Below are 16,945 nucleotides of genomic sequence, written 5' to 3' on the forward strand. Positions count from 1 at the left end.
TGCTATGAGACCTAAGTCACCCTCACGTCCTCTCTGAGCTGACAAAGGATTATTATTTTTTAATCTTTCTTTATCCAGACCACAGCTGAACCAGCCACACCCATGGAACACAAACCAATCTCCCATTACAGAAAAACAAATGTGACCCAGCCATTCCCCTGCTTAAAACAACTTTCAGTGACGTCGTTGGCAGGAGTGGGAGGAAGAGAGTATTTGGATTCAGGGAACATTTCTGCATTATAGAACGTTCATGTGTTTATTGATTGATTCAATCAGCAAGCATTTAATTAGCATCTACTATGTGCCAGGCACTATACATTTACTTCATTTTCACAGCCAGCTTTTAGGACAATGTATTTATTATCTGTTGCTGCATAACCAACTACCCCAACTTTAGGGGCTTATAACAACAAACGTTTGGATGCCTGTGCTCAGGGTCTCTCAGGAGGTGGCAGCCAAGCTGTCAGCAGAGCTGCGGTCATGTCAAGGCTCAACTGGAGCTGAGGGATCCATTTCTAAACTCATGCACACGGCCGTTGTCAGGCCCTGGAAGGTTCACTTGCAAGTTCACTCTCGGGGCTTCTCCACTGGGCTGCCTTGCCACATGGGAGCTGAAATGTGATTGATCCGAGAGACAGTGAGAATGTCCAAGACAGAAGTCACAATCTTTTTGTAACCTAATCTCAGAAGCAACATGCCCATCACTTCCGCCATATTCTGTTTATTAGAAGTGAGACAGGAAGTCCAGCCTACACCTGAAGGGAGGAAATGACACAAGGGCATGAATACCAGGAGGTGGATTAACTGGGGCAGTTTTAGAGACTACCTGTCACAAGTAAGGTATTATTATCCTTCATTGCACACCCGGACACTCAGCTAGTTAAGCAGCTTGTTCAGGTCACCCAGCTAGAGAGTTGTCTGAGTCCGGAGTGGTTTTCTATTTTCCCAGGGTGGTTGGGGTGAGATGAAGGAAAACAGGCGGAAGTTGCTGGCAGAAAAGGAAAATGGGATGGAGTCTGTGTTCATTATCTGCTGCTGTGTAGCTGATTATGCATAAACTAGCAGCTTAAAATAAGCGTTTATTCTTGTACAGTTTATGTGGGTGAGGAGCAGCTCGCCGGGAGCAGCTGAGCTGGTGGCTCTGGTTCAGGGTCTCTCATGAGGCTGTAGTTAGTCGGGGGCCGGGCAGCAGCTTGAAGACTTGACCTGGGCTGAGGATGTGCTTCCAAGACAGCTCAGTCACATGGCTGCTGGCCAGAGGCTTCAGCTTCTCACCACGTGGACCCTACCGTAATCATGCTCGAGCACCCAGAACAGGTGATTCAAGAGAGGTTAAGCGGAGCCCCAAAGTTGTTTTTTTTTTTTGAGACTGAGTCTCACTCTATTGCCTGGGCTAGAGTGCTGCGGTGTCAGCCTAGCTCACAGCAACCTCAAACTCCCAGGCTTAAGCGATCCTCCTGTCTCAGCCTCCTGAGTTGCTGGGACAGACTATAGGGATGTATCACTATGCCTGGCTAATTTTTTTTTTTTTTTTTTTTTAGAGATGGGGTCTCGCTATGTTGCCCATGCTCATCTTTTTTTTTTTTTTTTGGATACAGTCTCACTTTGTTGCCCAGGCTAGAGTGAGTGCCATGGTGTCAGCCTAGCTCATAGCAACCTCAAACTCCTAGGCTCAAGCAATCCTTCTGCCTCAGCCTCCCGAGTAGCTGGAACTACAGGCATGCGCCACCATGCCCGGCTAATTTTTTTTTTTTTGTATATATATTTTTAGTTGGTAAATTAATTTCTTTCTATTTTTAGTAGAGACGGGGTCTCGCTCTTGCTCAGGCTGGTATTGAACTCCTGACCTCAAGCAATCCACCCACCTCAGCCTCCCAGAGTGCTAGGATTACAGGCATGAGCCACCGCACCTGGGCTGCCCATGCTCATCTTGAACTCCTGGGCTCAAGTGATCCTTCCAGCTCAGCTTCCCAAAGTGCTAGGATTGCAGGCGTGAGCCCCAGGCCTGGCCATCAATGTCTTGGATGACCTGGTCTCAGGAGTCATACCCTGGTGTTTCTGCAATGTCCTGTTGATTGCACAGGACAGGTCCACCCTGTTCATTGTGGGAGGTGATTATACAAGGGCATGGGATACTAGGAGATCAGGGTCACTGGAGGTTGGCTGCTACAAAAATGGAAAACTCAACTTTATTTACTTATGTTTTTTAGAGACAGGGTCTTGCTCTGTCACCCAGGCTGGAGTGCAGTGGTGTGATCAAAATACACTGCAACCTTCAACTCTTGGGCTTAAGTGATCCTCCCACCTCAGCTTCTGGGTAGCAGGGACTATAGGCGTATTCCACTGAGCCTGGTTAATGTTTTTTCTGTGGTTTTTTTATTTTTTAGAGATGGGGTCTTGCTATATTGCCCAGGCTAGTCTCAAAGTCCTGGCCTTGAATGACCCTCCCACCTTGACCTCCAAATTAATGGGATTATGGGCATGAGCCACTGAACCTGGCTCTAAAACTCAGCTTTTATTGAGTCACTCCCCTGCTCAAAGAGGTCCACAACCTTCCCATATACTGCAGCCACAGTCTGATTTCTTTACCTCCATCTCGCTGTCTCCTGCGTGGACGGACCAGCTGGGACTGACAGTCTGGTCTGCTTACTGACCTCAACAGTCCCAAGGCAAAGACACTTGTCACGGGCCCTCTCTGCTCTGCGGGAAGGCCCGCCCCTCGAAGCCTCCGTCAGCCTTCAGCACGGTTACCACGCCGCCGCCATGGGCAGGCTCTGGTGGGACACTAGGGCACAAAGGTGACACCACCCTCCCTGAGGGAGCTTCCACTCAAGATAGGAAGGTAGCTATTAGCCAATTAATAATCATCTAATCACAAATTGTGCCGCCTTCTCCCAAGGAAAGCTACAGCGTACCACGGGGCCATAGAACAGGGTACCAGCCTATTCCGTGTGTAGTATTTGTGCAGTCAAGTATAATAATTAACTAGGCTGGGTACGTGTATTAGTGTTAGGTTCAGGTGTAAGTGTCTGAAAATCCAAAACAACCAGAGCTGAAAGATGATAGGTGTTTATTTCTCTCTTGTGTAGAAGTCTGGGCAGGTGTTTGAGGACGGGTACGGTGCTACCCAGCAATCACTCCTTGGCCCCAGGGGCTGCTCAAGGTCCTGGTCTGGCTGAGATTCTCTCCCGCCAGGGTGCCAGGCTGCTTGTTGGGAGGGTGAGGAAGGGATGCATCGGGAGGGAGAGTAGGGGTCAGAGGGAGGAGAAGCAATTGCCAGGCCTCGGTGGATGCCCCCTGGGGGGAAGGCTTTGGCCCACCCCATGCTGGCAGGTCCCTCCAGACCCTCCCAGAGGGACAGGTACCGCTGTTTCCCTCTATTTGTGCATGAGGAAACTGCCCATCGGCCCTGCTCTTTGAACATGCCTCCCACTGTCCTCCCCAGGTTTTTCAAGGCCTGTGTCACTGCAACCTTGAAGAAGGGGTCAGTGACAGAACCCTGGGGGCCTTTTTGAGGAGGAAACTGAGGCTCAAAGAGGGGAACAATGGCACAGTCCGCCATAAGCTGAGGCACAGCGCAGGCCCGGTCGGCCTGGGAGACAAACTCGCACGTGGGCCCGGCTAGGGCGGCGCCCGGGAGAACCCGCTGCAGCGGCCCGCCGGTGGAGGTGGGCACGGACAGCCACGGCGCCCACTATCAATACTGTGGCCTCGGGTGCAAGGCTCTGCGCTGTCAGTAACCAGTTCTCATGTGACCCCCAGGAAAACTCCTAAAGCGTCGCCGTCGTCCTTGTGCAGATGCGCAGAGGAAGGGCTGCTCGGAGAGGCCCGGGCTCTTCCAGAGAGGCCCCTGGGGGCGGGCGCGGGCCTCTTGGCAAGTCTGGGGCGGCCTGACCTCCCCGTGCCCGCAGCAGCCCATGGACTCCCCCAACTCGGAACCGTTCTGCAGATGCGGAAGAGGCGGCTCTGGGAGGCAGGGCGATCTGCCCCGGCCGCACGGAGACGAGAGGGAGACCGGGCGCGAGGCCGGAAGGAGCGAGAGCGAGGGCTGGAGGCCGGGCTCCCGCGCCCAGGCCCGGCCCCCGCCGCCGGCCCCTTTAACCCGCGGCGGAAGGGGCGGCCGGGGGCGGCGCCCAATGGGCTGCGCGGAGCGTCACTTCCCGGCGGCGGGCGGCGAGTGGCGAGAGCCGGACGGCCGGCGGGGGCGGGACGGCGGAGGAGGCGTTGGCAGCGGGCTGGGACCCACGCGGCGCCGCGGCCCGCCTGGTCTGCAGCGCTCCCACCCCCGGCGGCGGCGGCACGATGCCCTTTGACTTCAGGAGGTGAGTGTGGCGACCCCCGCCACTCGGGAGCCCCTCCGCGGGCAGAGGGGGCGCCGCGGAACCCTCCCGCCCTGCACGCACAGGCGCCCCCTGCCCCGTGCATGCCTCGGGGACCCCGGGCGGGCCCCTGGCCGCACATGAGGCCAGCCAGAGCCCCGGAGTGGCCCCTTGTGCAGCCCGAGACAAACCCACCCACCTTCCTCCCGCCAAGCCCCCTCCCCTGCCTCCCCTGACACCTTGCATTCCCCTCCCCCCAGTCTGGGAAACAGATTTCCTCCCTCCCCCCATGGGAACAACCCTTACAACCCGGCATCTCCCCCCCCCCAGCCTCCTTCAGTGGACCCCTCCCCAGCTGACAGGTGGGGCCTGAGCACCTGGGGTGAGCCTGCGGGGGCCTGCAGCCCCAGCCAGCCTGGCAGCAGCTGGAGGGTTTTAGGCTGGGCTCATCAGAGGCCTGTCCCCAGCCAGCCCCCACCCTGTGCTCTGGGTGTGGGGCACATGGGAAGGGGAGGAGGCGGTGAGCCCTGGGCAGAGCTCTGCTTGGGGGCCATCAGGGTCTGGCCTTGGCTTTCTGCAGTCACCACAAAGGGCCCTTTGTGGGGTCCACCTACCTCTTGGTCCACCTTGTGCCAGGGAAGGGGGTCTCCACCTGTCCTTTCCTTAAGGTATGAAGCCCTAGGGGCTGTCCTGGCAGCCACTCTTGGTGTCGAGCTGGGAAAACAGGGGTTTGGTGTAGGGAGGAGCTGGATTAGAATCATAGCTCTGCCATCGCCACTGAGCTGCTTGGTATATTCTAGAAGTTAGGGCAAAGGCTCTGGGTTCAGACTTCCCCTTCACCACTCAGCTGGATGAGCTCAGTAAGTGTGTGAGTCCTTTCAGTGTTTCCGTTTCACCACCTGCAAATTGGGGCTAAAAATAAGGTCCCCACCTGTGAGGGCTGCGTGCAGGAGGCACCCCAACAGAGTGCAGCGTGATTGAGAGCTCAGACGTGGGCATCAGTGGCACGGCCTCTCCATGGGTGCCTTCCTCTCCATCAAATGATGCCTGTGTCACAGAGGGACTGCTCCTCTCCCAAAGGGAGAAGCCTACCCAGAGAGAGAGGTCCCTAGCCTGCCGTGACCCCATGGCTTGGGGACATGTTGGGATTTAGGCCCAGAGAGGACGTCGGCCTTGGGCCTCTTTACTGGCTGGCGTGGTTTTCCAACCTGTCCTGAGCACCGGGGCCATCTAGCAAACATTGCCAGCTTCCCGCCTCCTCCAGGCAGCTGTGAGGCGGGCACCAGTGTCCCTGGACAAAAGCTCGCAGACCCAGGGCAGTTCTGAACAAGGAAAGGCCCTTGATGGAATTCAGGGCAGTCCTAATGCCGACAGCTCGTGTCCGGGCCGTGAGAGCTGTGTTGGCTCATGGACTCCTGGTTCCGAAAAGCCGCCCCGTACCCAGGCTGAGCATGAGGATTCCCACCTCCTGCCCCTCCTCCGTCCCCGTGGGCTTCAGTAGGTTCCGCTGAGGTTGAGCTTGTTGGCGAAGTCACTGCTTTCAGTCCTCTTTCCCTGTCCCTCCGCACCGCACCCTTCCGCCATACAGGGCTGGCACTTGAGGGTCTTGCCCTGGACCTCATGGGCTCCAGATAAAAAGGGTGGGCCTGGGACCCAGGTCACACATTGAGGTTTGAGGGGCAGGTACATGAATTAAGGGAAAGAGGCGAGGCCAGCTCTGGCCTCTGGCCTTGGAGGGGCCTGCCTGCCAAAGGCTGTGTCTGTGTGAGGCGTTGATTTTTCAAGTGGAAAACGCCCAGCTCTGCGAGGCCGGCTAGCCTGGGCTGCCTTGCCTGCTTCCGGTCCCGAGTGCCCAGGTGCCATCAGGGCCCCAGCTTAACTCTGCTTTCCTCCAGGGCTTGGGCTCAGCACGGAACGTTGATAATGTATTGAGCGCTTCATGTTTGCGCCCTGGAGGACGAGCCATTTGTGTGTCACAGACCTGCACTCTTTAGGGGTCCTCAAACTTTTTAAACAGGGGGCCAGTTCACTGTCCCTCAGACTGTTGGAGGGCCGGACTATAGTTTAAAAAAAAACTATGAACAAATTCCTATGCACACTGCACATATCTTATTTCGAAGTAAAAAAACAAATGGGCAGAAACCTGCATGTGGCCTGCGGGCCGTAGTTTGAGGACGCCTGCTTTAAGGTCTGTGAACCGCAAGGCTCCGGGACCTGGGTTCTGAAACAGGTTCCACCGTCCGTGCACCTTCCTCTGCGGTGTGCATTCATCAGGCCCCTAGCCAGCGTCCCCCAAGCTCAGCCCACGGCCCAGCCTCTCAGCACTCAGAAGGGAAGCGGGAGGGCTGGAGGGGCCCCGAGAGAGGGGCGTGCACATGAACAGGCACACAGGGGGTGTTCACTGCCGTATGGACACCTTGGGGTGCAGACTTCCATTCCCGCGTCACCTGAGAGGGGGAGTTAGTCTTCATTTTAACTCGGAGGAGAAGGAGACGCTGCTGAGTGAAGCCATTTTCAGTGGCTGGTGGAGCCGGGTCTTGAACTCAGGGCTGTCGGCTCCAAAGCCTTAGCTCTGGGAGAAAAGGGAAAGCTTGGAGGGTCCCACCACCCCGTCAGATCTTCTGAGAATACTGGGGAGGGGAGACGGGGTGTCCCATGATTAGTGCCCCACAGTTCGAGGCCAGGGAGAAAGCCAGGCTTCGTGCTCATGTTGCTCTTTTCAGAACAAAGTCGGAAGGGGAGAAATAGCATCCTCTTGCCCTTTCCTGTGGATACTCCTTGCTTTCTCACTGCCTATAGGGCCTGGCACGACTTACTCAGCTTGCTGTGCTTTTCTGTCCAATGGGAACGAGGAGAGATGGCACAGTGTGTGTACAGCATTTAGACACAGAGTAAGCACCCATTTGTGTCTTTTCATTTAACCACCTGCCATCTCCTAACACACTGTGTCATTCACTTAATTATTATGCTTGTTCTCTCTCCTCCCATTAGTCTGTGAGCACCTGAGGGCAAGAATTTTATCTGGTTTGTTGAAGATTGTATCTCCAGCTCCTGGAATGGTGTTTGGGCCAAACTTGCCTCCTTAGACATGCCTCTTAAAAGTCTGTTCAGGAAGCCAAAGACATGGTGTGATTTGATATGCCAGCTTTAGTGGGCAGATTTTCAGCTATTGGTGGAGAATTCTTCGCGCTCTGTCCTTGAATTTGCCCTTTCTAAATTGCTTTTGGAGTTGGGGGAGGAGGCTGAATGCAGAGGAGGGACCTGAGCTTTAATGATTACTTCTGTTTGCTTTGCTCTTGTTAAATTGTTTCACTAATAGCTGGATGTTGCAGTTGTGCAACTGGCCTTGTGACCCAGATCCGTGTGTATTTTTCCCAGTTCCGGCTGGCCTGGGGCCAATAGCACCTGCCGCCTGCTGCTCAGGAGGTTGTGGCAGCCCAGCCTAGGGTGGGTGAGGAGGGGAGACAGCAGCACCCAGCAGTCCCTGCAGCCAGGCCCAGCGGAGCCCGAGCACTGCTTTCAGGGAGCTGCAGGTGACTGGCTCCCAGGTGGCAGCCCCAAGACCTGGGCTGGGCCACCGCCCTTCCACTGACTAGCTATACTCCGAGACAGTTGATTTATCCTCTCAGAGCCTCAGTTTCTTCATTTTAAGGAGGGAATGGTACCCTTCACTGCCTTACCTGGTAGGGTAGATGTAGGGGCAAGTGAGATATCCCTGCAACATAGGGCCAGATACATAATTTGTGGGGCCCTTGTTGGAAAAGTATTAGGAATTTCAGGACAGCAACAGCAGAGCATTCAGCCAAGCACGGAGCCCCCGAGCGTGTGGCCGTGTGACTGCACAGGCCGCGCAGCTCTCATGCTGGCCCTGCGGCAATGCGTGGGTTGGGCCCCATGGCCTGCCCCTCACCCTGGCATTCTGAGTGGTCCACCCCCCCCACACACACACACACCAGGAGACCCCAGACCTCCTCAGGACCCGTGAGTGGCTTTCCAAAGTTGAACTAATCTTTTCTTTTCTTTTCTTTTCTTTGAGACAGAGTCTCGCTTTGTTGCCCAGGCTAGAGTGAGTGCCATGGCGTCAGCCTAGCTCACAGCAACCTCAAACTCCTGGGCTCAAGCGATCCTCCTGCCTCAGCCTCCCAAGTAGCTGGGACTACAGGCATGCGCCACCATGCCCAGCCCATTTTTTCTATATATATCAGTTGGCCAATTAATTTCTATTTATAGTAGAGATGGGGTCTCAGTCTTGCTCAGGCTGGTTTCGAACTCCTGACCTCGAGCAATCTTCCCACCTCGGCCTCCCAGAGTGCTAGGATTACAGGTGTGAGCCACTGCGCCTGGCCTGAACTCATGTTTTCATGTCCTGCTCAGCCTTCAAATGTGTCTGGAATTGGGGGAGGACCCAGCCTGAACTCCGTGATACCTCGTTCTGCCCCGGCCAAGGTGGCCTCTGGGGCCCCCTCACCTGCGACAGCAGGCCGAGCCCGGCCGCACTGCTCCACTCAGCAGAGAGTGGCTAATGTGAGTGCCTGTGTTTCCGCCTTGCCTCGTTCCAGAAAGAACGCTAGGAAGCTGATAAGAACCACAAATTTTTAAAAATATAGAGTTAAAAATCAGGTGAAAAGAAAATGAAAGAGCAGAGGGAAAGCCATGTGAAAAAGCCGGTATTTCGTGTGTGCCGAGCTCCTGCTAGTGCCAGGCGCCATTGTAAGGGCCTCGCACGTGCCGGCTCGTGCAGTCCCCCAGCGACCCTGCGAGGCACCGCTGCGGACGTGCCGTGGGGGTGCAGCGGGGTGAGGGGACGTGGCCGGCGGCAGGAGCTGGGGCTGGAACGCTGCCATCGCGCCGGAGCTCTGCCGTGTCCTGCAGCCTCCGCCAGCGCTGGTTCTTTCCCCATCACTCGACTCAGAGAGCTGAGATCTCTTCTAATTGGATTCACTGGGTTTCTCATCACTAATCCTCACCTGGCAGTGCTCATTAACAAGCTTAAAATCATCAGCCTTCCTTTTTCCCAAGCCTCAGGTAGTCTGACACCGGATCCTGAGATTGTCCCTAAAGACTCCCACACCAGGCTTTGCTGCGATGACCACCGGGGGCTTTCAGGCTTAGAGTGTGCTCACCTGCTCATCTGGACATGGAGTGAGATGGGAAATTCCCCCTCCGAAGGCAGCTGGGATTCCTGACTATGAAACCACAGCAGCTTGAGACAGGGCCTCCGCCAGCTGTGGCCTTGTTAAGCTCCGTTCCCACCTGGTGATCCTCACGTCGTGTTGCGGAGTTGCTCTTGGCTGGTGTTCATCAGGCCTGGGGGAGCCAGGCAGGGTATAAAGGAGGGTAGTTGGGGTGAGGCTTACCTGGCACCTCTAAATCAATGAGCCTCAACCCTGGCTGTACATTGGAATCACTTGAGAAGTTTTAAAAATCCCCAAACTCAGGCTGCACCCCAGACCCAGTATCAGGAGCTGAGGGTGGGTCGTAGGTGTAATTTTTTTTAAGTCTCTCTTGTGGTTCTAATGCACGACGAGACTGAGGACTGCTCTAAATTGGGAGAACCAGTAGCGAGCAGGGCTGCGATCGCCAGGGAAGGGGGTGTGGGGAATAGAGCCCTGCAGGGGAAGTCTGGGAGGCAGAGTTCTGGTCCCAGCTGTCACTCCCAAGTGGCCTTCAGCAAGTCTGTTACCCCACCGGGAAAGCGGGCGAGAAGGGGTCTTAACTGTCTGCTAGAATTGCTCTTCGAAGTGTAGTCCCAGATAACAGCCTCAGCATCACCTGGGAGCTTGGAAATGGAGAAGCTCAGGGCCCACCCGAACCTGAATCTGTTTTAAGATTCGTATGTGCATTAACATTTCCAAAGCCCTGCTCTGCAGGACTGACTGGACTCCACACCCTCCAGTCTATGCTCCTCCATATAGCACTGGCTACCTTGCTAAAGGCTCTGAGAAGGCCGGCGCAGTGGCTCACACCTGTGATCCTAGCACTCTGGGAGGCCGAGGCAGGGGGATTGCTTGAGGTCAGGAGTTCCAGACCAGCCTGAGCAAGAGTGAAACCCCGTTTCCACTAAAAATAGAAAAGATTAGCTGGGTGTGCTGGCTTGCACCTGTAGTCCCAGTTACTTGGGAGGCTGAGGCAGGAGTTTGAGGTTGCTGTGAGCTAGGCTGATGCCATGGCACTCTAGCCTGGGCTAGAGTGAGACTCCGTCTCAAAAAAAAAAAAGTCTCTGAGAAGTCCTGTGCAGAAGGACCCAGAGTCACTTGCTTCAGCCTCACTTTTGCCAAATATATAGTCTAAGACACCCTGTTGTTTATGGAGCATCTCGTACTATTTCTCAGAACACAGTTTGGGAAACACAGCTCTAATTGATCCTTTAAGGAAGTGGTAATTAGCCTAATGCTCCGTTGTCAACTTTAACTTTTAGGTCTATTAACTTAATTATATTGGTTGTGTATGCAGGGAAAGCACAGGACAGGAACAAAACGTCCAGCACTGCTGTGTATTCGTTTTTTTTTTTTTTTTTTTTTTTTTTTTTGAGACAGAGTCTCGCTTTCTTGCCTAGGCTAGAGTGAGTGCCGTGGCATCAGCCTAGCTCACAGCAACCTCAAACTCCTGGGCTCAAGTGATCCTCCTGCCTCAGCCTCCCGAGTAGCTGGGACTACAGGCACAAGCCACTATGCCCGGCTGATTTTTATATTATATATATTAGTTGGCCAATTAATTTCTTTCTATTTTTATGGTAGAGACGGGGTCTCGCTCAGGCTGGTTTTGAACTCCTGACCTTGAGCAATCCGCCCGCCTCGGCCTCCCAGAGTGCTAGGATTACAGGCGTGAGCCACCGCGCCCGGCCTGTGTATTCGTTTTTAAAAGTCTTGACCCATGGCAGAGGCTGGATGAACTTGGAGTTCCCCATGCTGCCCAGAGCCAGGGGACATGTAAGGGCCTTTACAGAGACCTTCTCGTCCTCTGAGTGAGCCTTGTTGTAGCTGTTTTACATCCAGGGAGGTCACCCTCCGATGCTGGGCCACACGGCCTCGCGTCACGGAGCCCCGAGGACCCGCACGTCTGACGGTGTGGTCCCCCATTCTCTCCAACACCAGCCTTCTGGAACCTGCAGGCAGCACAGCTGGGCAGGAAGCAAGGTCCGTTTGAAACGGACTAACTGTTCTGTTTATCCAAAAGGTGGAGATGCCATTCGAGAGGAGAGGCCTGGCTATAATTAAACTTGAGTATAGTCACAAGTCCCGAAACACTCGGTGCTGGCGTGCGGTGCCCCTCCATCGCATAGGCTTTCTTTCTCGCATTCTAGTCTGGGTCTTGAATCTCTTTGGAGGCAGAGAGGAAGTAATGCTAATCTTATTAGTAATGACTAACTGTTCTTACGCTTGTGCTGCGTTGAGAACTGTGCTGGGCATGTCATTGGACTTAAACTCACACCGGCCTCACAAGATAGATACAGTTATAAGTAATTTATTTTTATTTTCTTTGTTTTATTTTTTAAAATCAGCATATAGTAAAATTGACTGACTTTTATGTATGTACTCCTTTTTTTTTTTGAGACAGAGTCTCACTTTGTTGCCCAGGTTAGAGGGCCGTGGCATAAGCCTCGCTCACAGCAACCTCAAACTCCTGGGCTCAAGCAATCCTCCTGCCTCAGCCTCCTGAGTAGCTGGGACTACAGGCATGTGCCACCATGCCCGGCTAAATTTTTTTTTTTTGTATATGTATTTTAGTTTGTCCATTAATTTCTTTCTATTTTTAGTAGAGACGAGGTCTTGCTCAGGCTGGTTTCGAACTCCTGACCTCGAGCAATCCGCCCGCCTTGGCCTCCCAGAGTGCTAGGATTACAGGTGTGAGCCACCACACCCGGCCTGTATTCTTATTTTTTTTTACTTTAAAAGATTTTTATTTTTAGAAACGGGGTCTTATGCTTTCGCCTGGGCTGGAGAGCAGTAGCACAATCATAGCTCACTGCAGCCTCAAACTCCTGGACTCAAGGGATCCTCCCACCTCAGCCTCCCAAGTAGCTAGGACTATAGCCACCGCATCCAGCTAATTAAAAAAATTTTTTTGTAGAGGTGCGGTCTTGCTGTGTTGCCCAGGCTGGTCTCAAACTCTTGACCTCAGGCAATCCTCCTGTCTTGGCCTCCCAAAGTACTAGGATTAAGGCTTGAGCCATCATGCTGTGTGCTCTTCTATGAGATTTAAAACATGCTCATCATGTAACCACCGCAGCCACCCAGATACAGAACACCCCAGTCACCCTCCAAAACCTCCCATGCCATCACTGTGTCGTAGGCACACTGTTAACTCAGTCGTTTTCCATGTGGTGAGAACACTCAACGCGAGATCCGCCCTTTTAACAAGTACTTGAGTGTGCAACACAGTATTATTAGTTGTAGGCACTGGGTTATACAGCAGGTAGAACTTACTCATTTGGTACAACTCAAACTTTATGCCTCTCCAACAACTCCCCCTGGTCCCTGGCAACCACCGCTCTACTTTCTGCTTCTGTAAGTTTGCCTATTTTGGATGCCTCACATAAGTAGAATCATACACTATTTGCCTTTCTGTGTCTGGCTTATTTCATGTACCATAATGAGAACATTATACTGGCAGGTTTACTAATGTTGTCACAGATGACAGAATTTCTTTTTTAAGGCTGAATAGTGTTCCATTGTGTATATATACCACATTACTCATCCATGAATAGACGTTTAGGTTGTTTCTTCATCTTGACTTCTGTGAATAATGCTGTAATGAACGGGGAAGTGCAAATATCTCTTCGAGATCCTGATGTCAGTTCTTTTGGATAAATACCCAAAAGTGGAATTGCTGGATCGTATGGTAGTTCTACTTTTAATTTTTTTGAGAAACCTCTGTACTGTTTTCCATAGTGGCTGCACCATTTAAATTCTCACCAGCAGTGCACAAGGGTTTCCTTTCTCCACACCCTCCCCAACGTGTCTTTTGTTTTTCTGAAAGTAGTCATCTGAACAGGTATGAGGTGATGTCTCATTGTGGTTTTGATTTGCATTTCCCTGATGATTAGTGATGTTGAGCATCTTTCTATATACATTTATATGTCTTCTTTTGAGAAATGTCTTCTTAGGTCCTTTGGGCATTTTTAAACTAGGTTATTTGTTTTTGCTATTGAGTTGAAGGAGTTCCTGATATATTTTGGATATTAACCCCTTATCAGATACATGCTTTGCAGATGTTTTCTACCATTCTGTAGGTTGCCTTTTCACTCTGTTGTTTCCCTTATTCAGTTATAGAATAGAGGCCAAGGTGCAGAGCTGGGAAGTGACTGGCCCAGGACACACAGCTGGTGGCGTGCAAGGCTGGGGTTCCAGCTAGCCTGCCTTCTCCTTGTCGATTCTTGTGATTCCCCACCAGACCTTCTCTCACCACCACTTTCACACCAGGAGTCATCAACATACAGAATTTAACCAAAATGTTCCTGGAGAACTTTGGGGGGCCCTGGTGGTATTTGGCCTGTCTTGATGTTTTGCTGGGTCCAAGCGTATGTTCATGGTGTATAGAAAGTACCTCCAAATGTTCAGGGAAAGTGTTGCATGGTCTGACCCTGGCCACCAACTTCAGAATATTCTACATTGGAAATCCCTCCAAGGACTGACTGTAGGATCCCCTGGGGAGCTCTGTCAAACCAGCCTCAGAACAGACCCTCGCCTTTGCTCATTTGGGAGATCTCCCTGGATTTGAATCCCTTCCTCATTGGTCACCAGCTATGGCATTTTACCTCTGTGAGCCTCAATTTTCCTCATCTGCAAATTGGGATGTTCATACTTTCTTTGCAGGGATTGTGTGAGGATGAGATGAGCTTGTGTGGAATGTGGACAAGTGTGCTTGGAAAATGGGAGTACCTTTCCCCTCCTGGCCTTGCCTGGCGCACAGATCCACACTCCTGGCTGAGCCCTGGCAGAGATTTGCGGGTCATCTGGTGGGTTGACGTGGTAAACCAGGGCCCCTGGTTTGGAGGGCCAGAGGCACAGTCATGCGCGAACCCCTGTAGTGGTTAGAGCTGGCCTCCCCTCCCTTGGTGGCACCCACAGGGCCAGAGACACCAGATAGCAATGCATTCATCTGTGGTGAGAGAGAAAGTGGTCTCATGGCCACACGCCCAGGTGCGCCCAGCGCCCGCAGGTACCGGCTTGGCCACGGGAGCAGGTTGTGGGCATGGGCACCCGCAGCGGGACAGGCAGCTCCAATGCGGCTCTGCTGTTTATTGCCCACGGGTTCCCCGATTTTTCAAGAGATGATGAAAATCTCATAAATTATGTGAAAATGGTTGGCAACTGATCCCACCAAATGCACCGTGGCGAGGGCTGCCATGCGGTGGCCCGTGAGCAGCAGCGTGCAGCCTCTGCGGTGTGCATGCCTGTGCGGGCAGAGCCGAGGGACCTGGGGAGGTGGCCTGGTGGGCACGGCCTTGGCAGAGGCAGCCTCGGGCACTGTCCCTGCTGAGCCCTGTCCCACGCTGGGCCTGCGCAGCCCAAGGACCCTGAGTCCCCGGCGTCAGCTGGGCTCACCTGCTCGGAGGTGCCGGGCCGGCGCTGTCAGCCTCGCCGCTGGACCTGCCTTTGCTCCCTGGTGATCCGGGGCTGGCTGAAGTCCCTTCTGAGTGACACGCCCTTGGCACACCCTTCAAGACTCGCCCCCAGGTGTCTCGTTCAGGCGCCTTCCCAGGCCTGTGCTGTGAGAACAGCGGTGCCCACAGTGGTTACCATTTATCAAGTGCCAGGATGAAGGCTTTTCTTGGATTCCCTCGGGTGGGAACCGTTAATCATTCCCGTCCCCCTAAGGAGGCTGCTGGGACACAGGGCACAGGACTTGGCCAAGGTCACACAGTGGGTGACACAACTGAGCCTCAGCGCCTGTCTTGACGCCCAGATGGCTTTCTCAGCCACCGTTTCATGCCCTGGGGGGGCAGTGTCATCGCCTCGATTCCCTCGTGGCTGTTCCACGGCACCCCCTACGTCAGCAGCTGGCTACTTGGTCATGTTTACAGTTGTTGCCATGGAAGCCTTGGGAGGAGGCAGGACCTGGGTGGCCACTTCCTGCCACCCTGTGCATCTGAGGGCCGGCCTGCCACGGGGCCCCTGGCGGGGAGCTGCGGGAGTGCAGATTTCCTGCGGTCGGCGCGGGGCGGCTCGTCCTGCCGCAGACAGCTCTGGTCAGTCCGCAACCCCATGAGCAGGCATTTGCTGAGGACCTGCTGTGTGCTGGGTATTGTTCTAGAAGTTGGGGGGGTTCTGAGCTAACTAGACTGCCCCTGCCTGCCACCACGTGAGACGTAGGTCTTAGCTCTGGTATTTTACTTCTCTCTCTCTGTGTCTCTAATACAGTTCTCATCGTAGAATCATTTGGATTTGCGGGCAAGTTGTTAAGCAGTACAGGTGCCACAGGTGCCCTGCGGTTCCCACCCTGCGCTACCCCATGTCCTGTGTAAGAAGCTGACCTTGGCACGTGACTATTCACTGAGCTCCAGGCTTCAGTAGGGTCTCCCCAGTGTCCCTCAACGTCCTCTCGGCACTCCAGGGTCCCGCATTGCATCTGGAGCTCGTGTCTCCCCTGTCCCCGCTGGTTGGGGACAATTTCTCAGTCCTTCCTGGTTTGTCAGGACCTTGGCAGTCCGAGGAGGACTATCCAGGCATCCTGTGGAGTGTCCCCCAGCAGCCTGGGTTTGTCCGGTGACTTCTCACGGGTAGACGGGGCTAGGGGTCTGGGACAGCCTGGATCTGAGTGCCCTTCCCAGCACACCCCTCCAGGGTCCGTGACACCCACGTGCTCTCTCCGATGAGCCTGGCCTTCAGCACCTGGTAACAGCCGCAGGCAGCTCCTCACCTGCGTCTGCAGTCTTTCTTTCCCCCCTCTTCCTCACTGGGCGCCGACCCTCCCTCCTAGAGGGAAGAGGACTGACTGCTGCGACGTCACGTGACGGAACAGTGCCTCTTTCTGCCCCGACTGCGGGACCCGCAGCCCTGGGCACGCGTCACCTCCGAGCCTTGTGGTGTGAGATGGGGGTGGGGAGTGAAGGGCGCTCTTAGGGCCATTGCCCCCCACCCCTGTGCCGGGCTGATGTCTGGCGGTTTATAGTCATGACGTCATTTTACCTTATTACAAACCTGGGGGGGGAGGTACCGTCTGGGCTCAGAGCGGGGAGGGGCAGAGCTGGAGTCACAGCCGATCTGACCCCCAGCCCACAATATTTCCGTTACACCCCGTGCCCTTTGTAAGATGAGCCGATAGCGGGGGCTGTGGGAGCCACGTCATAAGAGAAACCTCCAAAGGACTGGGAATATTTCTCCTAGGGCAGGGATGTATTTAAGGGGTTAGTGTGAGACTTTTAGGCCCCTTACCGTAGACGGGGTGGTGGGCTTATCCCCAGCCCTCCCTGTGGACGCAGGAGGTGTGTCTTGGCTCCAGGTGAGACAGCGTCTCCCCACCTGTCTGCACCGGCCAAAGCCCCACACACCTCTGCAGCCGGCCGCCAGCACCACCCCCTCCTCCCCGGCTCCGTGTCCCCTCCTGTCCCCATCCGACTCTGTGCCGCAGGCTCTCTTGGTCCCTTCCCGTCTCGCCCACAGGGCTCCAGGGCTGCAGCAGTG

General features: G+C 54.3%; 1 protein-coding gene across 3 annotated transcripts in view; it reads left to right on the forward strand.

The window, feature by feature from the left end:
* Positions 1-3,854: 3,854 nt before the first annotated feature.
* ERGIC1 (endoplasmic reticulum-golgi intermediate compartment 1) overlaps positions 3,855-16,945 on the forward strand; it is a 103,630-nt gene continuing 90,539 nt past the window's right edge. Inside the window, exon 1 of one of the 3 annotated variants that reach the window (XM_075996291.1) lies at positions 3,855-4,322. In XM_075996291.1, the coding sequence (XP_075852406.1) occupies positions 3,950-4,322 (373 nt within the window). In that variant the 5' untranslated portion in view covers positions 3,855-3,949. The remainder of the gene's footprint in view (positions 4,323-16,945) is intronic. The other 2 variants (XM_075996293.1, XM_075996292.1) reach the window with 2 other exon arrangements.

This window comes from Microcebus murinus, chromosome 21, assembly GCF_040939455.1.
Source record: "Microcebus murinus isolate Inina chromosome 21, M.murinus_Inina_mat1.0, whole genome shotgun sequence".
In the NCBI taxonomy this organism is placed as follows: Eukaryota; Metazoa; Chordata; class Mammalia; order Primates; family Cheirogaleidae; genus Microcebus; species Microcebus murinus.